General features: G+C 42.2%; 1 protein-coding gene and 1 long non-coding RNA gene across 2 annotated transcripts in view; one reads left to right on the top strand and one right to left on the bottom strand.

The window, feature by feature from the left end:
* The window catches only part of LOC309627364, a 208500-nt gene that overhangs the window by 21096 nt on the left and 162493 nt on the right, over nucleotides 1–24911 (bottom strand). The window lies entirely within an intron of this gene.
* Nucleotides 2744–24911, top strand: part of KCNIP4 (potassium voltage-gated channel interacting protein 4) — a 1207795-nt gene continuing 1185627 nt past the window's right edge. Inside the window, exon 1 of the mRNA XM_082389233.1 lies at nucleotides 2744–2947. Coding sequence (XP_082245359.1) covers nucleotides 2887–2947 — 61 coding nt within the window. The 5' untranslated portion in view covers nucleotides 2744–2886. The remainder of the gene's footprint in view (nucleotides 2948–24911) is intronic.

The raw sequence follows: 24911 nt of genomic DNA on the forward strand, positions 1-24911 counted from the left end.
TCAGACTGGTGGGTTCAAATCCTAGAAATATTGATTAGTATTGGTGAAAAATTGGCAAACCAGTTCACCTGAGTTGTAATGTCTTCGCTAGTTAAATAGGGATGACAACAGTGCTTTCCTCTTAGTGTTTTGTGAAGATTCAGGAAATCTGGGATTAAAGGCTGGCACGTGGTGAGTTTACTGTATCTGCACCCATTTTACTATGTCTGAACCATTTAATATGGTTCCTTGAGGGGACAGTATGTATCCATGTTACACAATGAGTAATCTAAGGTTAGTCAAAGAAGTTGTGGGAATCTTTGTGCTTATCTTGGGGGAATGAAGCGGGGGAGGGGGGCTGGGATTGCTACAGCTTTTAAGGAGGAGCAGTGGGCCGGCACAACATGCTGTGGCATATGAAGCTCTTCTCTATAACAGTTGGGACATCTGAAGCGCCAATAAGATGCTATAAGCAAGGCAGAGTCACCCTGGCCCTTCAGTCCCAAATACCAGAAATGACAGTAAAAGTGGCAACCAAAAGATGATTTTCCCTGTGATATTTGGCAATGACAGGATCCACATAAAGAGAAAGAATTATGTATAAAGAAGAAATTAATTCCATGGTACCCAAGATCCCAAACAAGTATTCTGGGAACAGTTTATTGCAGAGTTCTTGAGCACAGTGTCTACTTTACCTGATTGTGTTGCCTTCTTTACAGCTAGTCCAGGGATAAACACCTAGTAGGATCAAAATAGACAAATACTCATTGGATAAAATTTGAAAAGTGGGTTGGTCCAACAAAGTATTCTATGTATTTTGCAGATGTAAGTGGAGTTGTATATTACTTCCCACACTGTGAGGGAAGGTTGGGTATATTTGTCGTGGAAAAGGCGGTGATGCCTTTTCTCCTTTGAGTTCATCATGACAAAATAAGATGATGATAATGATGATAGCTAAGTATCAGGATAGTGATAATAGTGGCAGCTCTTACTGAGCTCTACCCATGTGCCAAGAACCTTTCTAAACACTTCACAGATGTTGCTTCATTTAATCTTTCCAGCAGTTCAGGGAAGCAGACACCTTTACTTTCTACATTTTAGAGATGAGAAAGGGGGGTTATTAGCCCTTGGACACACCACTGGTATCAGTTGGAACTGGGATTCTGACCCAGTCTGCTGGACCCAAATCAACACAGCTTTAGAAGCTATCTGATAGAAAATGATGGAATTTAGAGCTGGACAGGTGTTTGTGATCATCTGTAGAGTAAAAGTTGTGAGAGTGGTTTCTGGAAAGAGTTTCTGCAGAATTAGAGATTCCCGTGTGCCAGGCACTGCCCTAAGCCCTTTACATCCACCGATTCCCTTAAATCCTCACAACAGACCAATAAAATAGGCGCTGTTATTATCCCGTTGTTACAACTGATGTAAATAATTTGCACCAGGTCACAAAATTAGTAAGCAGTAGACTTGAACCCAGGTAATGGTGCTGTCAGTACCACTCCCCTTAACCATGAACTGAAACGAAAGTCAGAGGCATCGCAAGAGATCAAGTATGTCTCTCCAGGGGTTGGGGGTGGGAAAAAGGACGAGAACGTGGCAGTTGAGACGGTCTCGGAGTAAGGCGCACGATTTCAGCTGGTGAAAGTGTCTAAGGGCGGGTGTGGGTGCTGCACAGGGAGAGCCGGTGATTTTGCAAAAACAATCGTAAATGGCTTCCACCCAAATCATGGCCAGTCGAGCAGTTGAGAGTGGGAGGGAATTTTATTTCAGTTAGCCCAGAGAACTGGTCAACTTGACCTTTCTTCTCAAAAGATGCTTCATGCCCTTGACTTTTGGGGACACAGAAATCAGCATTTTGACTTTGGTTTTCTCAAGTAGCAACCGTGGCTACAAGTGGTTTATTGATTTGTCTTTATCTTCCCAAACATCCCCGGCCGGCCTTGGTTTGCTTAAGAGGGCAAGTGACACTGCGTGATGAACTCCCCGGGGCGGTGAGCGCCACCTCCCCGCCGAGCTGCCAAGGAGCCCTCAAGTGAAACCTTCCCTATGGATGCTTGTCCGAAACGCCTCCCCAGTCTCCTCCACTCCCTCTCTCCAAGGTGGCATTCTCGTCTCGGCCTTGCCCGCGCCCCTGGGTGGGAAGAGCCCGCCTTGCCTTTCCCAACACCTAGCCAAGTCGCATGACTGGTTCTAACTTCAACTGGGAAAGTTTCCCGTCTAGGAGTTCCAGGACTTTCTGGCGCTCTGCCCGGTTCTGGAGAAGGCATCTCCTTGCTCTTCCCTTCTGGTGTCCTTCGAATTCAGCCTAACTTTGCGCAGCAACATCGCGAGCTCTAGCCTTGACTTGGAGCCCCTGGGGGATCCGGTAGCGCGTTCTCTGCGAAAGCGCGGTGCCCTCGAGCCCCTCCGCAGAGCCGGCGCTGCGCGCACCAAGAAGGGGTCCGGGAGGCGCCGCTCACAACCCGCTGGCAACTCTCGGAGTCGCCTCCGGTCTCCTTAGGGTCTGGCTACTCGGTGTCCAGAGCCCCCGCGCCAGCCCCCCGGCCCCCCCCCCCCCATCCGGTGACTCGGCCGCAGGTGGCAGAGGCGGCGCGCGGAGCGGGAGAGGGGAGGGGCGCCTCGCTCCCGGGCTCTCGGTTGGCGGCTCCCGCTTCCAGCCCGCCGCCCGCGCGCCCCCGCCGCCCAGCGCCGCGCAGCGCCCCCGGCGCCCCCCTCCGGCCTCCGTCCGCACCTGCACCCCGCTCCGCGTGCCTTGCAGCCGCCGCCGCTGCCGTCGCCTCTCTCTCTCCCAGCGCGGCGGACGCCCCGGGGCCGAGCGGCTAGGGCGCTCCGGTGCTAGACCCATCGCCAGACACCCCTGGGCCGGTTGACTCCCGAGTCCCGCTCCTGCACCCCGCGTCCCCAGAGATGAATGTGAGGAGGGTGGAAAGCATCTCGGCTCAGCTGGAGGAGGCGAGCTCCACAGGCGGTAGGATGCAATAAGCACTGGAGCGGGCGCCCGCTTCCACCCTCCTTCCCTCGCAAGCTCAGACGGGGACCCCTTCCCGGGCTGGGGACGCTTGTTGCCTTTGCTGCATGAGAAACAGTCACCTGGGTGGGACTGGGAAGGGGAGGCGGCAGCGGCGGGAATGGGGGTGCGAAGGAGAGGGGGTGCATGCGAGGTCCAGGTCGGGGAAGAAGAGGTGTTTGAAGTGTGTGTGAAACTCGCCGGTGGCAGGGTCCCCTGCGATCCTGTGCCTACTTTTGCCTTCTCTGAAAATTTCCCATGTTGTTTGTGCATCTGCCAGATGACTTCAGACCACACACTTCCTTCTCCTAACACCTGGGGATAAATGAGCTGAAATAGTATTGATCCTCTTCCTCCACGTTGCCATTATGCTCCCAAACATTTCTTCATTAAAACTCTGTTTTCGTCCCCTGGTAATATACAGGTGGAATGTTTCCCAGGTCAGATGCTTCAGCAGAACCGTATGTCTTGTTTTTGCCAGCTTCAGTTTGGTGTGTTCAGAGAAAATGGTCCTCAGTGACCCTTGGAAATAATTTATACACAGTACAGCTTTGGAAAGGTACCGGGCACTCTGTGCAAGGAGCTTGGTTTCAGAGTATTGTGCATTCTGCGAAAGCAGGGAAAGAGCACGTTTTGATCAGTTTAGTGGTATCCATAGCGAAATACGGGACGGTATCTCCCACCCCCCTCAACCCAATAAAGCCTCTTCGGTTGAATCGATTTGTTTTTAGGTGGCTTCGATGTGTATAGTTTTTTAGAGGAGCCGTAAATCGAATGAAGGGTGTTGTAGGGAACCTGAGAGTGATTGAGAGCTGGACATTTCCCAGATTATATAAGATGAGGAGTCACACATGGCTATGAAAAACTTGGACTTGATGTAAAGTTGCAAGGAAAGAGGCATTTCCACATTCTACCTTTTTATATCCAGGGAAATGGAGCCACTTCAACTTGAGTCCATCGCCCTAATTTATGGACATTGAGATTTGGACACATTCCCTTTCTTCCCTTCCGTCCATTAGTTCAGGTGATTGTAACGAGGAGGACTCCAGTCTTCTTAGTATGTGAAATTTTAAAGAAAATGTCCTTGTAGGCTGGAAAAAATAGTATGACGGTGACCTTTAAAGCCCCAAATTTGACTCATAATGATGTTTAGTTTAGGTCTTCCTTGTGACAACAGCTGCCACTCATTGCAAACTAAGTACGTCTAGGATATATTTTATGAGCGATACTCATAATCTTGAAGAGACTGAATTTTTTCAGAATGGCAGTTTAAGTGTAGAGGGCTCAGTAGTTGTTGAGTTCATAGGGTCTCTGTCTTTGCAGTTCCTTTGACTCAGAATAGGGTAGGGAGCTAGCTATCCTTTCAGGGACTTACTCATGCACAAGGCAATAGTAGGTACTCAAAGATAGAGAGGGTTATAGGATCAGAAGTCCGGGCAACTGGGTGGCTTGCATCGTTCGGCCGCTCAGCGATAACAGCTTTTTGGCTGGGCCTAGTCTTTAATTGGCCAGATGGGGATTGAATCAGCACGTCTGGTCTATTCACAGTGCCATAGGTGGCCATAATCTCTACTGGATCAAATGAGAAAGATGAAATCACATCTGGGGAGTATGATGTATTAAAAATAACTTTCAGTACCATCTCTAGAATCAGCATGTGTTCATTGCTCCTTTGGAGAATAGAAAGATGTTGATTTATATCTTGGCTCAGGTGGACCAAAAGGGAAGTGTTTTCTGGCTTGAATTGATTTGACACCTGTTTCTTGAATTGTATTCACACGTTTTTAGAGTTAATTGTTATAGAAGAAAAAAGGAAAAAAAAATGTTTGAAGCACCTTTTTTAAGCACCTTTTTTTTTTTGTTCTTAGTGTAATTGTTTCAAGTTTATATTAGAGAATGATCCCCAGATATGTAGTCTATATTATTTTCAGCAAACATAAGCTTTAGTACGTTGGTGATTTGTGCTCAAATATAGGGTGGTCTTGACAATCCTGGGACGAAAAAAGTGTCATTTTTGAAGGTTTCAACTCTAGTTTCAATTCTTGTTTTCAAACAATAGTCCCTGACCTCTTGTTTCCTTTCAAATAAGTGGGACATTAGCATAACTTCTAATGTGACCATGATGCTTTTCTCTTGAATATATGCCTCTTGGATGGAGGTTTATAAAATGATTTAATTGAAATTTAAACAGAATTTAACTGGAGGATCAGACTGAGAGGAATGTATGAAGATGAGAGGGAAATCAGGAATTGGAGAAGTGTGTGTTTGTGTGTGTGTGTTTTATGACCTGACTCTAGAGCTAGAACACTGTGAAAAACAGTTTGTTGAGAAACACAGGTGAAAACTACACTAAGGTGAAAGTAGGGAGGGAAATGCAGGAAAGATGAGAGCAGGGTTGAGTGGCGTTGCTAAAAGTTTAAAATAAAATAACTAAAAAAGCTCATTCCTCACTCTTTTCAACAGGTAATACGTTTAATACGCTGATTAATACCACTTCTAAGTCACTGTAGTTGACACTTAATACTGTGCAGAACAGAAAATGGACGCTTGTCAATGACTTCATACAAGTAGAGAAGGTTTCTCCGGAATCATAGTGCTCACTTTTACCCTCGCTCTCATCAGCTTCCACATTAACCCAAAAGCTTGCCGCAAATATATTTTTCATGTCATCGTCCACTCGCATTATTTTGCTCCCCTGCTATAAAATCAAACATAATCCTGCTGCTGGTGGAGATGCCAGTTCACTGGTGTATTTGAAAGAGAATTAGAAATAAGGTCAGAGGAAATAGCCCCATAAAATTGTTCATCGGTGTCCTTAATTTGTGCCGTGTAACGTAGGGATGGCAGATGTTATGTGATGTAGTCTACAGCTAAAAGTGGGGAGGGAAGTGGGTGTTTCAGCAGTTGCTGGAGGAGGTAGTAGAGTGGGCGTGGCCCGCAAATTGACCCAGAGCTGGACCTGGGTAATCAGAGGCCCCTCCCCCAGTCCCCTGTCCTTGGAATGTACGTTCTGCCCACTCTTCTCACAGCCCGAGCCATTTTCAAGGACACAGCCTTGAGAGAGTAACTTGTTGAGATCATCTGGGTGGTATACGTGACTGAACCTAGTTAAAGCCTCTATATAAACCTTTAAGAATCTGGTGGGCAGGTGTGGAGATCTCCTTGTCTTGCTTTGCCCAAGACAAGCCTTGTATTTAAGGTCACTTGCTTAGTAAACCTGCCACCAACCAATCTGGAGTGGTCCGCCTCTTTCTTTGGTCTCTTCTTGTCCTCTGTGTATGGGGCCCAGTATCAAATTTCACCTGGAAAGCTCCTGAGTTTGGGAATCAACAATAGTACAGTGAATAATCCTCTTCATTTTTGTATTGTGTGACGGATGTATCATGGCTCCAGCTTAAGTTTGGGGTTTATTAAGGATAAGGCAAACTCGGAGTAGTAATTCCACAAGGGTAGTAGTGAAAAGCCTGTTTATTCTGAACCAAGGAGAAGCTTTTTATGGCACAAGGCATTATTCTGTTTTCTCTGTGTTGTTGAATTTAAGAAGGTTCTAATCAAATGATATGGTGAAGTGTTAAGATTCAACAACCCTCTTCCCCTTGCTCCACTTTTTTTTTTCTGGCCAATGCTTATGCAGAATTTCATAAAATAAGGCTATAGATGGTTTGGAAATTAATGATCCATGCAGTATAAAACATGTGCGCAAGATTTCTGTGGAATTGTAGACCAGATAGTAGTTGAATCTTTTGAAGGTCTATTTCTGGGCTTAAAGTTTATGGTCCTTCTTAATCTTTTTTGGTCCATTTATTTGTTTTTCTTGTCCTCTCTGGTTTTCTAGAACATATGAATAATATTGCTTTGCAATATTTCATTGCAGAGTGTGCTTGCTTACTTAATAACCTCCCTTCTTAGGGACTTTCAAGCAGATTAAAGAGTGTGTGTGTGTGTGTGTGTGAGAGAGAGAGAGAGAGAGAGAGAGAGGGAGAGAGAAGGAGAAATGGAGGTAAGGAGGGAAAATGAATTTTTAATTTGTTCAATGGGCCTTTACCATCCTTAAAAATATTTTAAAGTTATGTAACTACATGTGGCACTACACATTTATTCACCCTTGGGCATTAAATCACTTATTTCTCTTTCAAAACTGTTCATTGCTTAAAGGTCCTAGTGGTCTTTTCTCCATTCACATTGTCCTGAACTCACTGCAATGCTTCATGCTGTTTATCCACACTCCTTAGAAGACTGTGAACCCTGAGAGCAGAGCCGTTGTGTTGTGCCCACCACTGTGTCCCAGTATCTGGCATGAAGCCTGGCATACAATATTTGCTCAATAACAAATATTTGTTGAATGAAGTCTCCTCCCTTGCATTTTGTGACACTGCATTATTCTCTTTCCTCCTGCTTCTCTCACATCTCATTTTCTGACCCTTATTTCTTCCTTTGCTCATTTTGTGCAACTTTGCACAAAGTTCTTTCTTCATTCTCTTCTCTCTCTCTCCTCCCTCCCTAATCTAATTGTGGTTTTGATGCATCTTACCTGGATACAGAGGACTCCTTAGTCGATAGCTCTGGCCCAGCCCCTTTCCACATTACCAGATGGACGTTTCCATGCCCTGTTGGTCAGACCTATCAGCAAGTTTTACCAGTACCTCGAAATCAGTATGTCAGAAAAGACATATCCTCTCTTCTAAGAATAATTTCTTGTCCAAATTTTGATAATGGTGACATCATTTTCTGAGGCATGCAGTTATAAAATAAAGCAAAGTGTTTCCTTCTCTATGGTACTTCCTACCTTGATTCTTTCCTCCCCTTCCATGTGGAATCAGTCACTAAGCCTTACTAATTCTCTTCTGATTCTCTTCTAGCTTTTATGTCCAGCTCCCCACTCCAGCTCCCATTGCATCACTCAAGATTATATTCTTATTTCCCAGGCCGTCATGGCTGTCTCCTATTTGCACTAAGTGCCGCTCCCCGCTCACAACCAAATAAATTTACTAAAACCTGATTTGAGTCAGGTCATTCTCTTTGGCAAAATCCTTGCCATTACTTATGGAACTAAAAATACTGTTTTCTTAGCTTGATAGTCAAGGTTTCCATGGTGACAGTCCTGTATCCCAACATTTTCTTTCATGACTCTTCTAGGGCTACACCTTGACCTGCTAAACTGAATTGTTCCCTAGTCCCTACACATATCTCATGTTGTACCTCCTGCTTAGAATGAACTTCCTGCCCCAACATTATCCACTGAACATTGTTGAATGCTCAACATCGAACACGTCCTTCAAGACTCATCTCAAATGCCATGTCCTTTTCAGTGCAGCCTTACTGATTTCTCCCTGTCTCCTCCCCGAAGAATTACACTTTGAATTTTCGTTGGTCATTCTCCTTTTGTTTTGACTGATATCTGAATAACAAGGCAGAATAAGCTATGTATATTTGTTTGGTGTGCAGTCTAAATTGTAACTCCTTGATGGCAAGTACCATACATGAATTGCTTATTTTTGTACCCCTGCAGATGACTGGCACAGTGCTTCAAAAAATAGTAGGTGCTTAAAATGTAGTTACGGAATTTAAACCACACTGCCCAGTGGTAGACCCATCAAAGACCCAAAATTACAATTCATGTTTGATTGCTTGTTAAGCTGTCTACCGGAAGTGAAGTTGTTTTTTGGTTCTGTCTTTTCCATTCAGTGGGCCAGGTCTATGAGTAGAGTAATCTGACACCAAGATAGTGCTCTTCTGAACTGTGCATATTCTTGCATCTGTTAATTCATGACTATGAGAGTTTACATCATTTCCAAAGAAGAGCTTAATAAGTAACCAGTGTTTTCTGTGTATTTAGAGCAATAGGCAGTGTCATCTTTGGATGCTGTTGCTATGAGTGTCCCTCATCCTTAATACCTTCCAGACTTATCACCCCTAGGATTGGTAGTTCAGGGGGCCCCCAGTTAGTGATTATCACCTCTCCTGGTTCCCCTTCCAATAAAAGAGTGGAAAGATGAGTTAAGTACTCACTCTGAATCATGATTGTGATTGTCGATACTAGTCTGAGTTAGTGTTACAGAGACTAGCCCTTAACATTTCCCAACCCAGAGCCTAAATGGCTACACCACCATGTCTGCCATTATCATTACCATCATCATTATCTTCATCAGATGATAAATCCTTTCACTATAGCAGTGGCTGTGGAAAGGAATGGAAAAATTAAAAAACTGAAACATCATTCAGCGTATACACATCCATTTCCTCCGGTGCATTTTCTTTCATATCAGACTTCACAGAATCAGGCCGTGTTGGGAGGGAATTGGCAGAGCTGTGGAAACCATGGCAGGGCTGAGATGAGATGAGGTTCAGTTTTTTCACTGTCACCGCTGGGGCTGTCTCCCTTCTTGCCTAGTTTCTTCGCTGTAGGCTGCTCTATACACATACATATCCACATATTATTAGAAAGTCTGAAAAAGAGACTCTCAGCGTTTACACATGTAACTTCTTTGTACACTCTGACCATCTAATAAATAATGTGAACATGGATATAAATGTGAAATTTGCCATATTGAGCACTTGGCCTTCATGCCAATATGTTAAGGGCTGATTTTTCTTCTCTAATGGGCACAGCCAGTGTGGTTGAATGACTGTCCCATTGGAAATAGGTTGTCCCTTTGGATATTTTATTGACCTTTTGGAAACTTCTCTCTCCTACGTATTCTACCCTAATTATTTATTTAGGTAAAAATAAGTAGTCAACCCTTTTTACAGTAACAGTGCATAACTTTTTGGTTACCTGGAATTTGGACTGGCTAGTTAGGAAAGTGTCCCCGCAGGTATTCGGGCAGCATCTGCTCATGAATAGTGAATAAAAAGTCTTTAGGGAATTTGAACTGGCAATTTTTTATAGATCTTTACTCTAAAAAGGTTTTGGAGAAGAAGTAGACTTCATCCCCAGATGTCAACACTTCTTAATATTTGAAGGATCTTTTGAGTGAAGCAGTTTATTTAAGAAATGACATTATCTGCAGCCCAAATAGGAATCAAAATCAGATTTGACTGATATAGTAACTACTGCAGTCTAATGACTATGCTTGCTTCCTCCCTTCCTCCCCCTCTCCCTCCCTCTCTCTTTCTCTCTCTCTCTCTCATGTCTTCATTATAATAGCATCTGCACACTGTGTTACAGATGCCCGGGTGCCCTGAAGAATGTCCCCAAATATGATTTTTTTAAACCAGAGAAGATGTGACTTCCAAAAGTCTTCATGAGCTTCATAATAAAATTGGGTGAAAATAACACATGTAGCTATTAAACTGATTTACATCTCAGAATAGATATCCTGCCAGGGGCTTTATTTTGGGTTGTAACTTTTTGTACTTTAATTAAATTTTCATTAGAATACCATGAGAAACTACTCACAAAAAAATCGATCTAGCCCATACCTTTTATCCGTGTTTCGTATGTGGTAAGTGCTCCAGGGATGTGTTGAATGAATAAAAGCATTTTATATTATGGTTATACCCTAAAGGTGGAGATACCCTCTTGTACTCCAATCCATTCCATCACTGTGGAAATGGGATCATGAGGTCTTCTTGTTGTGTCTGCAGGGAGTTTGGGAAAAAACCCAAACAATAATATAGAAATAACAAACAGACATTTCAAAAATAACCCTATCAAATCCAGTCCCGAGAACAAGTTTAATTTAGAGCAATCTTATTTAATTCAGAAAGGTGGGAACATGGGAACATAGAAAAGAGCCACTGAGTATCATGTTGCTGTCCCTTTTTCTTCACCTATAAGATGGTGGTAATTATATCCACTTGTAGGTTACAGGGATGCCTTCCGTGATGATGAAATGAGATTAATCAGCAAAAGTATGTATTTACAAAGAAACTACTTGGTGCTGGGATGAGTGAGATGTAGAGACTGCCTTTAGAGACCTTACGGTTTATTCAATAGATATTTACTGAGTATGCACCAGGTATTTAGAGTCGAGTAGGGGAGAAATAAACATGTATATTTTAAAATATTCATTGCCATACAGACATAAAGATGAAGTGAGATGGATGTTGAAAAGCAAGATTACCTCCAGTTGATATAAGTGCCATTCCTTTCCAAGTGGATGCAGTGAAAGCAGTGATATTGAACTTGATTTTTCTCTCTTTGGGATCTTACAGAATAAAGCTATCAAAAGAACTGAGCTCAAAATTCTACATTTGTTCTATCGTCCAATATTTTCCTGCCTTCCATTCTCCTGTAATATGGGTTTATGTGTCCACCACTTAAATACGTTGTGACATTATCTAAGCCATTTTAAAGATTTTTAAAACCTATGATGCTGAGAGTCTGTGAAGAAGTGTACTTTTTTCATAAAACAAACATGATTATGATGCTTGGAGAATACAAAATGAGTAATAACTTCTATTTAAAGGTAGTCATAAAGGAACTGAAAATGCCTAGCTCTTTACTTGCCAGTTTAAATAATGTTCTGGTAAAGGCAGAGGCATTTCAAGTTAGTGTAGAATTTTTAAAAATTAAGTAGAATATCACTCTAATTCTTAAATGTGACTTTATAGAATCAATCGTTTATCATAAGGATATTATTACACCTGATTTAATATTGTGAGCACTTGTGAACATCAGATTCTGCTAAGTCTTTCTTGCATCTTTTCCAAGAATTCCTCAAATACTCTTTTTGTATCATCTATTTCCCCAAACTCCCTTTAATTTGAGGCTTCCTACTGGGCTGCGCGGTATTATTGCAATCTGTTCCCTATTTCCTTTTCTCGCTTGGTCCGGTTTCATCACAGTTTCCTGCTGAAGTTGTGATTTCTGAGAGAGTTGGCGCAGGTTCTGAAACACAGGTGCCTCACGTTAATTTGAAGGTTGTGGGGAGAGAAATCTTGGGAAACAAGAATAAAATAATGAGAGTTCAGAACCAGGCATTGGGGAATGTGGAAAAAGGAAGGTGGAAACTGTAAAATACAGCAATATGCAGAGACACAGAGGAAGAGAATTCTCCTGCTATTTATTTAAAGAATAAACCCCATTTTTGATGGAGGTTTTATAAGATAGCTTTTAAAAAGGCAGCACATCCTAAACTGCAAAACTCAAAGGTTATATAAATACTAGCGCTTCTGACGTAAGTACCAGATTTGCAGTTAACCATATAAGCCCTCCTAGTTCAATTAAAGTTGTGGATATAGATTCTGAATGAAAATTAGTCACTACAAAACCTAATACTTTAAGATTTTTGTTCACGTCTCAAGATAAATACAATGTAAAATCTACAAACACTACACTGGGAAGATTGAACTGTAGAAATAATTTGTTAGAAACATTGCAATTTAAAGCACAGTTACATTTATCTTGGATCCCTGATCATGAGATTGTGGCTTTTTATAAATATCATTAGAATAGAATTTCAGATCTCAAGCAGTGACTGTTATAACTTCTTAATGCAATTGATGTTCTGGTAGTTTCAAAATAGTTTTGAGGATGCTATTCAACAGTCCTTTGAAACACATTGATCAATTACCTACTATAGGAGGGACACTGCAAGTCAATATTTCAGAAAATAAAAAAGGATGTTAGTTGTTTAGCAATTAAGCTTTTAAATCATATCTTCCTTCTCCACCCCAGAATTCTACTTGATCTGAATTGTATATTGATTAGGTAGAGCATGTTGGCTTATCACATTTTCACAGACACGTGCTAACTAAATACTTTCCTAGGACCCTGGGGTAAGTCCTTGATGGAGGATATCAGAAGCTGCAGTCCCTGTCTTCTATGAAATAACAAGCTGAAGGAGCACAGAGTAGACCTTCCATAATCACACGGTTTGTTACTAAGTGATATGGGTTTCACAGAGTCACATAAAATACAAAACAAGTCCTATGTGGAAAAACCAGCATTAAACTGTAGACTGGATAATATTGCTACTCCACATGTCAGTGGGGGATTCTCCAAATGGGAGGCAATTTATTCTTTTGTAAAACGTATTAAATACCTATTATTTGTCAAGTATTGTTCTAAGTACTAGAATACAGAGATGAAAAATATCCCATGGGAAACCCTGAATCTAGTTAAAGAGATAGACATGTGAGATGGCAATTGGAATGTCAAAGTCTTAGGATAGCACTAAGCACAGAGTGCTTTGGAAAGACATATATGAGTCACCTCGTGCAGGTAGGTAGGATCACAGTAAGCTCCCTAGACTGGATGGGAATGGAGGATGAGAATGAGTTTTCCAGGTAAAGACAGCAGGTGGGATGCTGGATGTTTTAGGCAGGGAACACTGTGGTTCTGAGGCTGGTTCTAAGAAAACGTGGTGGTACAGTCAGGGGACAGTGAGAAGTCCCGTATGCAGTGAAGGTTGGGGTAGAAGGGAAATGGGGAGCTGGAGCAGTAGTCAGCATCAGGATATGAAAGCATCGGGGAGCTACTGATACATTTCAGTCAAGAGCACAGCATGATCACATTTGCACATTGGGAAGATTACTGCAGTGATACGGCAAATGGACAGAAGGGGAATGAAACAGTGGGCATGGAGACCTGCTGAGGGAGAATTGCAGGTGAGACACACTGGGATCATAGTAAAGCACTGGTGATGTGGTGGAGGATGGAGGGTACACATGAGATAAGCAGAGGATGAGACCAAGAAGACTTGATGATAGGTTGTAATTGGGGTTGGGGGAGAAGGAGGAACCTGGGTCATCTTCTAGATTTTTGGTTTGGGTAACTGGTGGGTGACATATATTTATGAAGGTGGGAAATACAGAAGGAGGTTTAGTTGAAAGAAAATGAGATCAATTTGGGACTGTAACATTTAAGGCCTTTTGGGATATCAAAATGGAGATGTCCAGTAGTTACTGGGCTGTAGGAATCCGGTACATAAGAGTGAGATTTGATTCTGTAGACAGTCGGGAGCCAGTTGAATTTAGGAGGAGTGACAGAATGAGGAATATTAATTTTGCTTAGCTGTGTAGGCTGCACGGTTGACAAGGATGTCATTAGGAGGCTGTTGCATTAAATGAGGGAAAATAAATGTTTGAACAATGGTAAAGGCAGTGGGAATGGAAGGGTGGGATGACTGGGAAGGAGAAAGATGGGGAGATGGGTGACGGGTGCCTCGTGGTGTCATGATGGAGAAGCAAGGAAGACAACAGGTTTTGGGGGGAAGATAACATGTTCATTTTTAGAAATATTGATTTTGATGTGCTAGGTGAGCATCCAGGTCAAACTGTCCCAAAGGCAGTTGGAAATGTGGAGTTCAAGTTTAGTTGATTTCAGAGAAGCACACGTTTATTAAGCATCAGTGTTGTGATGGGTATTGGGAATAGAGAGATAAATGAGCGATGGCCTTACTCCCAAGAGGCTGGCTATCAAACTAAGCTGGAGAGTCAAATTTGGGAGCCAGTTGCAAATAAATAAAGGTAATTGAAGACATGAAGTTGAGTAGGGGACAAAGTTTAGGATTAGAACTATGAAGAATAAGTGTGGAAGATGGGTGTAAAATCAGGAAAATGTGTGGAGAAGAAATTGGAGAGGAGAATGTTATGGAGGTCAGTGCCCCGCACACGGATGGCCCATACTTGTCAACTAATGGGGAATAAAAGAGTTTCAAAAAGCCAGAGCTAGTTAACAGAGTGAATTGCTGCAGAACATTAATGGTAGATAAAGAATGGGGTCTAAGGATAAGACTCTGGGGTCAGAACTAGGGTTCAGATACGGTGTCTGCTACCCTTGGAAGCCGCATGGCCTCTTTGTAGCTTAGCCTCTTTATGTGTGCCTGGAACATTCTTGCCCCATATACGCCATGGTTTTGCTTCCTCACTTTTTCAGGTTCCCATTAAAATATTACTTCTCTGATGACTTCATCTAATATAACAATTCAGCTGTGTCTCCCTATTCCCTGACCCTACTTTCCTTCATAGCTTTTATACTATATTTTTTCAAAGAAAAAAATTATATATACTATATGACTGTGATATTATTTATATATACTATAATAATATTTATATATACTATATTTTTGTGTATATTTATTTTTTTTGCTATCTTCCCTATTAAAATTCACTCAAATGTATGTCAAATGGTAAATCAATGAAGAGAACCCATTTCGACAGGTTGCGTTGAGGATGAACTGAACTAATGTGTGTATCAAGCGCTCAGCGCAGTGCCTGACAAATAGTTAGGACCTGATAAATGTGAGTTGTGGTCATTTTTATAATTATTTTGGACTGAGAAAAAGCCCTTTAATCCCGAGGATGGGCGGTCAGGAGAGTGGTGAGATTGGGAGCATGGGGGCAGTTATGGAGGGAGGGAGTTGTGAGGAAGGGCACTTGCTCCCTGGAAGGGGTCAATCTTGTCCTCTAAGGCAGAAGGGAAGGAGAGGCCGTCCTGGAGGGGTCTGCTGCGGAGCACCGTGTGGAGGAGCTGGGCTTTGAGTGGCCAGGGGTGTTTAGAGAGGTTTCGAGGAAGCATTTAATGCGTGGCGTGAAGGACTTTGTGGGGACAGCAGTTTGCAGTAGATAATGGTCTGAGAGGTACTGGGGCTGAGAAATGAGATTGGGGAGAGTCTCAGAATGGTGGATTTTATCCAGTGGACAAGGAGTCAAGATTTCTGAGAAGGATGATGGCATAATAAAAGCGACGCCGTAGGAAGAGTTGTCTTGTTTTGCTGTAAGGGAAGGATGAAAGGAGGGGAGGGTTCAGGCGGACAGATGAGCTGAGGAGACATTGCTGTAATCCAGTTTTTAAAAAGAATTGGCCAGTTGGGGAGGGGTGTTAGTGGGGAAGAAAATGAATTTGGCAGAATTCTTGTGGCATTATGGGTGGTCTTTGTAACTGATTGAATGTGGGTGTGGAGCTGGGTGGGAGATCAAGGAGCAGTGGGGTCAAAGATGTGCACATAAGCAGACTCCGTACTCGACTTAGGGGTCTGAGTAAAGGCCTTTGCTTATGATGATGGGAAGCTATTATCTGGAAGACAGAGGAAGGAAATTGTGTGTGTCTGTTGTGTGTGTGTATATGTAGGGCCAAAAGTACTACGTTCAACGTTATATTTGGGGCACTAGAGGTGTACCCTGGTAAGGGGAACACCGGGTAGTTTTGAATATCCTTTTTATTGACAAATGAATTGAGGCTCAAAAGGGTTAAGCAGCGCACCCATCGCCACACAGCTAGTGATGGGAGAACAGGGGTATCAACTAAGGCAATATTAATTGAGACATTCTGGCTGCACAGAATATGCCTGGATGGGGCAGGGCTAGGGGTGAGTGAGGAGTGCCACTCTGGGCTGACCTGATATTGTTCTGGAAGGGCTGGGCTCAGCTCAGCAGATACAGTGCTTATTGCCCTGTTTTGTGGTACACGGAGTTAAAGGGCAGGTGACCTGACAAAGTTCCATGTGGATTTCTAGATTATGTCCAAGGTAAAGATCCAAAGCCAGTACCCAATTCAAGTGATGCTGCGTGGGAAAAGCCTTGATACCCGGCTTTGTGGGTTGGGAAAAAGAACCATTCATGCTTGAAGGGTTTGAATGAAAACCACCTGCAGGGCCTCCCTGAGCCTGAGTTGAAGGGCTGATGGAAGTGACTGAAGTGGGCAAACTAGTGGCAGGTGAGGGTCTGGGCAAACTGGGTGCTGGAAGTGCCATACACAGGGAAGCTTTTGAAGGATGTGTAGTATCCCATGCAAAGATATGATTTTGATTCAGAGAGCATTCTGCTTGCATAGCTGCCCTCGCTCCATTGCCTCCCCTCCCTGGACTGCTCGATTCTGCATACACATCTCCCACCCACCCTATGGACACTGGGCACAGGCAGTCTTGCTGAGACTAACCAAATGAGAATATATAACATTACTGCAAGCCATGAGCTCCAACCATCATCCTGCATCCTGCCAGAATAAGTCATGAATCCTTTTACTACTGTTCCTTAAGGAATACAGTTTTAATTAATTGTTTGGTATCTGCCAAGCCAGAGCAAAGAGACTGTGCACACTTCCAAGATCCACAGGGGCGTTCAAATATTTGTTGACCAATGGATAATGAAGTGCCTTTAAAGGTACTGACAGAAACGCAGTCAAATATTGTTATAACTGTTAGGTGAGCCTCAAAATTCTGCCATCATGAAATGCAATAAGCAAGCACTTAGGGAGCTCAAAGAAATTTTTCTCCTTCTCTTTCTCTCCCTCTCTCCCTGAGTCTCAGGACACATTTCACTCAATTTCACTCTGGTCAGCACATTTATTTAGCATGTATTATAAATCAGACATTGTGCTGGGTGCTTGGGGGATACAGATACCTTCTCTGTCTTCACAAATGGCTAGCAAGGAGTAGAGACATTCAACAGTGCATTAGCAGCATGATGAGAATTTCAGAACAGTGAGCAAAAGGTGCTATAGGAACACATGGGAAAAAACTGAAACGTTTTAGGGGTCAGAAAACAACTCCTAAAGGGAGCGTAAATTAAGTTGACACCTGAATGATACTTAGAGGTAGAAACAAGATTGGAGAACATACTTGAACTAAAAATGTCCAAAAAAAAAAAGAGTGAGAGACCGAGATAAATGCTGAAGAGGCAGATAGGGCCAGATGGTTGAGTTTGAGTTTTATTAAGGATTTGGACTTTATCCTAACGGCAATGAGAAGTGATCAGAGGTGTTAAGCAGGGGAACGAAATAACCAAATAACTACATCACATCTTCTGGCCTTGGGCCCTACACTCAGCAAAAAGTGTAATGCGGTTATCCCAATGACCAGCAAACTGTTGATCTTGCCTTTCTGGAATCTGAAATTATTTTCTTGTTCTGTCTTGTTTTTTGTTTGTTTGTTTTTCTATTTACCTTTTCTCTTCTGCCTTGCCTACCATCTGAAATCTGATTCTTGTCTATGATTTAGAACTCTTTGCTAGCCATGTAGTGTCTAGGTCAGCAGTCTCCAAAGTGTTCTGAACTTGTACCCTATCTGTAAAAATATTTTGAGCATGTACTTTCATTTTTATAGATTTCATCATAAATTATACACATACTTCAAGAAGTGTGCATACTAATTACTAGTAAAGCTTAACTTCTTTCTTTTCTTAGGTAATAATAAGCATGCTGGAAAGAGTAATGTCAAACCCAAAAGGTTTGATCCTGGTAACCTCTCATGAAGGCATTTCTATCTATTCTTGACTAGTATAAAGAGAAAGTGTAATATACTCGAGTTTATAGCCTAGAACAAAACCGTGAGTGGCAAAGAACTATAAATGATGTGCAGTCATCAATGGTTAACTTCCATAAATATTTATGTGTTTACTTTTACAGACATCAAGTGTTGCAGAGGTAATGCTACCTTGCAACGCTGTTATTTACTATTGACCCTTCCTCAGTGCTTCGGGCCAGTTGCAGCCATCCCCATCCCAACTGAGAACTTTTCTGCACTGTTCAGACTCTTCTTTGTCCTGATTTGTTTCTGGCATACTCTTTCTGCATTCTTAGTTTTCCACTGCTTCATGCATGATGGATGTTACAATTCCAGAGAAGGCTCAATCTCTCTGTCTATATATACCCCAAGATTACATGAGACACACATGAGCTAGTGTCCAATAAATTGAAAAAATAAAGTGGAAAACTCAGAATGCAGAAAGAGTATGTTACAACAGTATAGGTTATCAGCACTGACATATGGACATTTCCTGACTCAACCACAGAGAGCTCGCCTGTTATTATTTCTACTTCATGAACCCACGCAGTGTGGGTCTGACGCCTGCTGATTTGCGGGGAACCTGAGTCAACGCTGTCTACCCAATTGCAATGTGTAATTGCAAACCCTTTAGTGGAAACGTTCCTTCAGGCCTTCATGGAAAGGGATAGTTTCCATCAAGAAAGGGCTGAGCCTTAAATTTTAAAGAGTCTATAGGATGTGCACATGTGTGTAACCGGTGCTCATGGGGTTGCAAAGAAGTGAAAGATGAGATCTAGTTGCAGAGGATGAGCTACAATGACTTGCGAAAGCCACCACAGTCCTATGTGTTAACATTCTCATTTCCTGTTAGACTTACTAAAGATTTAAACAAGCACCTTCAAATCATGCCTCAGATTTGCTGACTGCAATTCAGTCCTCTGGAATTTAGGCTCCATGAGCGTAGAGATGGGCTATTTTGTTCACTGTATATCCCATGCTCCTTGAACAGGGCCTGCCCGTAGTAGGTTCCAAATGTTTGTTGAATGAATCAACTATCACAAAAACCAGCGGAAGAGAGAGAAAAGGATTCCGAAGTAGTTAGAATAGCCTGTGCCAAGGCTCAGATTTTTATGAAAACTCAAACCACGTCCAGGGAATGGTGAGAGGATCCAGGTGGACTGAATACTGGCAGTGTGGGGAGATATACCCCAAAGTGAGGCTGGAAGGGTGGATGGTGGTAGATTCTTTCAAGCCATTGCATTTTTGCCTGGGGAGTTAAAATTAAAATATGCAGTCAGTGGGCAGCTATTGAAGGCTGTTAAGCAAGGGAATGGCACTTATTTGTGTTTTAGGGAGAAATGATGGATGTAATTCCATAGAAGTCAAGGGGGCTGGTTAGAAAAGTAGTGCAGACAGTGTGGAGTAGGAGACCTGAATTAAAGCAATGTGGCAGGTGGAGACAAGGTGATAGGTTCAAGGGTTGTGTTGCAGTAAGTCACTAAACATTGGAATGAAGATAAGAAAAGTAGGAGTCGAGAAGCTGTCCACATTCTTAGCTTTAACCTTCAGTGAGAACTCTTGAGGATATGGTTGTCTTAGATTGAGATACAGGTAGAGAATGTAGGAAAAAGCCAGCTAGCAATTGAAGGTATGTGTCTAGATCTCAGAAGGGGCTAGAAATACAGATTTAGGAGCCGGTGGATTGCATGGAAAGTCATGAGAACGGAGAGAATCATTTAGGGAGAGAACAGAGCTCAGCTTGGCATCTTAGGAGACAGACTAGAATCAAGTGGCTGTCCCTGGAGGAGGCATCAGCGAAAGGAGTCAGAGATGGATCATAAAGGGAGGTAGAAGCAATGGCAGCCACGGGAAGGAAACTCTTCCAGTACTTGGTCAATTATCTTAAGTGCTTTGCGTGGTTAGGTAAAATGAGAACCGAAAGGATTTGGCAGTTAGGAGGTTGAAGCAATTTTAAGTGGGGCAGAAGCCAGATTGCAGTGGGTGTGGGTGTGAGCGAGGAAACAAAGGAGAGCAAGTGTAGGCAACTCTTCTAAGAAGTTTAGTTGTGAAGGAAAGGGGGGAGGTGGAGCAGTTGCTTGAGGGAGTCACTGCTCACAGATTCATTTAGTTAAACAGGAGAAATTTGGGCATGTGCGTAGGCATTGACCCGGCAGTGGAGAGCAGTGGCCTGAAAACATAAGAGAGAGAATCATTCTTCTATTATATCACCATTGTGCCTTGTATACGGCACATAAAGCCCTTCTGCAATTGTCTATTGACATTTGAACTACTTGTAAAAATACAGAAAAGTATAGAGATTAATAAGCCCCTGAGGATTTCCTACCCAAAATTGATAATTAATAATTTTACAAGGTTATTTGCTTCCAGCCTTCTTTATGTGACAGCAACAAAATGTTAACAATAAAGTTGACAACATTTTGTCACCTTCCGTGTTCCCCTTCCTGTCCCCTCTTTCCTGCAGTTACAACCATTACCATAGATTTGGTGTGCATCCTTCCAATTTACCTTAATATCCTTTTATCTGCAAATGTTAAGTGTGCATGAACTGCGTGTCATACGTTTCACGTGTGCCTTATTCCTTTTGGGCTGCTGTAATAAAATACCACAGACTGGGTAGCTTATAAACAGAAATTTGTTGCTCATGGCTCTGGAGGCTGCAAGTCTGAGATCATAGTGCCAGCGTGGTCTTGCGAGGGCACTCTTCTGGGCCACACACTTCTCCTTGTATCTTCACGTGGCTGAAGTGGGCTAGGGAGCTCTGTGGGGTCTCTCTCATAAGAGCGCTAATCCCATTCATGAGGCCTCCACCCTTATAGCCTAATCAGGTCCCCCAAACCCCGCCTACTAATACCATCACACTGCGGGGTTAGGATTTCAACATATGAATTTTTTTTTTCATTCTACAAATATTTATTGATTGCGAGACATTAGAGAAACAGCAATGAGCAGAGCACACAAAAATTCTATGCCATACATCCTCAACATATGAATTTGAGGAGGGAGGGACACGGACACAGACACAGACATTCAGACTACAGCAATGCGCGTGTTTTAAAATTTGCACAAATAGTTTATTTTAAGGCTTTTTCAGTTATTATGTCTTATCAGGAGATCTAGCTGCATTGATGGATATAGTTTGCTCTTCCTGAGTGCTGTTATTTGTGCAATATTTTATTGCTAGGTCTGTCTCCCCTAAGAGACTGAGTTCTTCTGGGCCAGGGATAGTTTGTTGTCATATTTGTATTCCCAGTGCCTAAATATCTCTTGTCTAAATGAATAAGTGGGCAGGTGGACAGATGGGGCTTGAGAAGGAGTATGGGGTGGTGAGGCTCTTCTCTGAGACAGCAGGGAAGAAGTCAGGCTTTGGGAGGACTTCATACTCTACAGGTTATTCTGTGAAACAGAAGGGACTGTCATTTTCTGAGAAGTGAGCAGAGATAAGGGTTTGAGCAGTGTGGTATAGATTTATAATCTTTAGCTTAATTGGGGGGAAGATTATCCCAAATAGTTACTATTTCACCAAGAGCCATACACTTTTGGCTCACTTCATTTTGCATTTCTGAATGACCGGAACTAAGAAGATACCAACTACTAGCCTCTGAAATATTGATTTGTCAGACATTCTTCTTTGCTAATTTATTTGTTCCTTTAGCATTGGGTGGAATGGGTGGCTTGTTTTTTGGCTACAGAGTATTTGGTGATTTAATTCAATGTGAAGATTAAACAGCAATTCCAGGAGGTATGGAAATAACTCCAAATAATCAGCAAAGGTAGTGAACGCTGCAGGTAGTCAGAGAAGGATGAGCTCACAGAGGGCTAGAACGACCGGAGAGGAAGGCTTAAGGGATGGGCCTCTTGAGTTTGAGAATTAGTGGCATTTGGGTAATAGAAGCAGAAGGGAAAAGTATATCAAGTGGGTTGGCAGGTTGAGAAAGGGGAGGAGATAAGGCACATTTGAGGGCCAGTGAGCAGGCTATTCTGTTGGTAGAGGATTAGTAGAATTTCCTTTGTATCTGAGATCAGAGAGTAATGGGAAATCGTGGCCCACAGGCAATGGGTGTTGATGGAGGGGGTGGGGGGGAGGCTGGCAGAGAGTAGGGGAGCAGCTGTCAGAGGAAGAGGGAATTAGGAGAGCATCTATTTCATTGCAGTTGTACTTAATCTTCACCTTGCGTGATGATGAAAAATAGAATTGAGTGTGATTGAATCATGTAAGGCATTTGGAAGTAGTGTCCTTAAATTTAGTAAAACTTGACTTTCAGGTTGTAATAACATTATGACATAGAAAAAAAAAATCCCTCCTTCTGTCTTTGTCATGTTTGGGGGCGTCATTACATGGGATTGAGAAATGAAACCAATGCAATATTTTCCTCTTTTAGTTTATAGGACTCAACCTCTGACTCATTGGCATGTAGCAAATGTCACCTTCCCTCTGTATTCACCATTAATTTTGTTTCTATTCCTGATCCCTTTTGCACTAGCCAACATTAGTAGGTCTCTTAGTAGTTTGATCAGTCATTATTTATATTATACTCTTGATTTTCATGTCATTCTCTACCACTAGATTATGAATCTGCTGTCTCATTTTTCTTTGTGTAGCAAAAACGTTTGGCACAGTAAATATTTCTTGATTGAATGAAGGGAGAATTGGCTTCAAAATGTATTTCCTGATTAATCTTAAAACCATGAAGAATATAACAGAAAGTACCTCTTTAAAGATGCCGAATGGAATGTTAGGAAGAGTTTCCCTGGTACCAGTAAACTTCACTGATTCACCAAATATTTATTGAGCATCTGTGGAGTGTCTAGGGACACAGTAATGAGAGAGTCAGACAAGGTCCCTGCTGTCAAGCAGTGTAGAATGTTTTGGAGGAAGTCAGGTAATAAATAGGTAAGAAAATATCAGATAACAATACTTGCTGTGAAGGAAGGAAAACAGCATGATGGACCAAGAGTGATAGGGTGGCTACTTGCAGCTTATTAGCCAGGGAGTGCTTCTCTGAAGAGGTGAGCTATGAGCAGAGTCCTGGATCAGGAGACAGAGTCGTTTATGTGACTACCTGGGAGGGAAAGCTTTCCAGACAGAAGACACAGCTTTTGCAAAGACCCAAAAAGCATAATAAGCAGTGATTGTACAAAGGGCAGATAGGAGGACAGAGAAGTTGGAGTGTAGGAAGTAAGGTGGAGAGATTTAAGATGAGTCAGAAATGTGGGTGGGAGCCAGATCATGTGGGAAGGACCTTGGAGGCTAGAAGAAGGCATTTGCATCTGACTCTAAACGTGATAGGACACGATTATGAGGACTTTATGAAGAGATGTGACAGGAATATAATTTACATTTTAAAGAAGAGCACTCTGGCCAATTTATGGGAAAAGAATGGTGAGGCAGAGAGAATGGAAGCAGGGAGATGAGTTAGGAGGTAGGGGTGGTATCCCAGGCAGGAGATGTACTGGGTTTGGGATGTCAGTGGAGAGAAGTAGGAGGAGTCAAGATCTACTGTGCAAGTAGAGTTGACCAGACTTGCTGATGAGTTGAATGTGGGGAATGAAGGACACAGAGGCAACAAGTATGACATTTGGCCTGAGCTACTGCATGGGTGGTGGTATTACTTATTGACATGAAGAAAACTGGGGGAGAAGATTGAGAGAGGATTGAAAAACTAGGAGTTCAGTTTTGGATATGTTAGGGTTAAGGTACCTCGTAGACATGAGTGGAGATTTCAAGTAGGCAGTTGGATATATCATAGGTTTTAGGGTAGAGGTTAGGGCTGAAGATATAAATGTTTGAGTCTTATAATATACATTTTATTTAACATTGAACCAGAATGAGATCATTCATGGCAAAAACATGCATAAGAAAGAGAAGGAGGTGAGAACTATATCCTGGGACTCCCAGTATTTAGAGGGACAGAAAGGAAGGGCCCAGCAAATGACACCAAAGAGGTCAGAGATGGAGGAGACAGACCAGGAGCGTGTGATATCACAGAAGCCAAATAGGAGGGAGTGATCAACTGATTCACATGCAACTGAGAGTTTGAATTAGAGAAGTAACAAATAATTTGTTGAATAAAAGAATGAATGAATAAAAATGAATGAGTATAGTATTAAGGGTAAAGGAAGTAATATCAGAGAGACTAAACAAACAATACTAAAGCCCTTAAAGGTAAGTGTCTTTCAAGAGAACTTTAAAAGTTCACTTATTGGAGAGGCAACATTTATGTGGTCTGAGTTTATAAAATTCCATAAGATGTGAAAAGATTAACCTGGGGTAGAATTAGACAGCTTCTAGGAAGCTGCTTTTAAACGAAGAAGAGAAAAGGTATGGTAAAATGCTTGGCAGATTTTCAACTGTAAATTTCTATTGGCATCTACAGTCCACTGATAACTAGTCAGTTAACGCTCATTTAGTTTTAGTGCCATGATAGTTGTTTCGTCTATTTTGGTATAGTTTTGGCCATTTGTATATTCATTAAAAGTTCTACATACTACATAAATTGAGAATCAATTTAAAGAAAAGTTACTACTGTGTTAAAAGAACAGTTTCAAGAAGGAGAGATAACAATCTTAAGTCAGGATTCAGTGAGAATTTATCTTCATCATTTCTTTCTGTTCTTCGAATGTGTGTCCTTCTCCCGTATCCTACACGTATGATCAGTTTGTGAATTAGGCATGTTTTTAACAATAATGGAAATCTCAGTTATGACATCACTCATAAAGTTGACTTACTTGTTTATGTAACAAGAAATATGGCC

Source organism: Balaenoptera borealis, assembly GCF_965194805.1.
Source record: "Balaenoptera borealis genome assembly, chromosome: 4".
NCBI classification, from domain to species: Eukaryota; Metazoa; Chordata; class Mammalia; order Artiodactyla; family Balaenopteridae; genus Balaenoptera; species Balaenoptera borealis.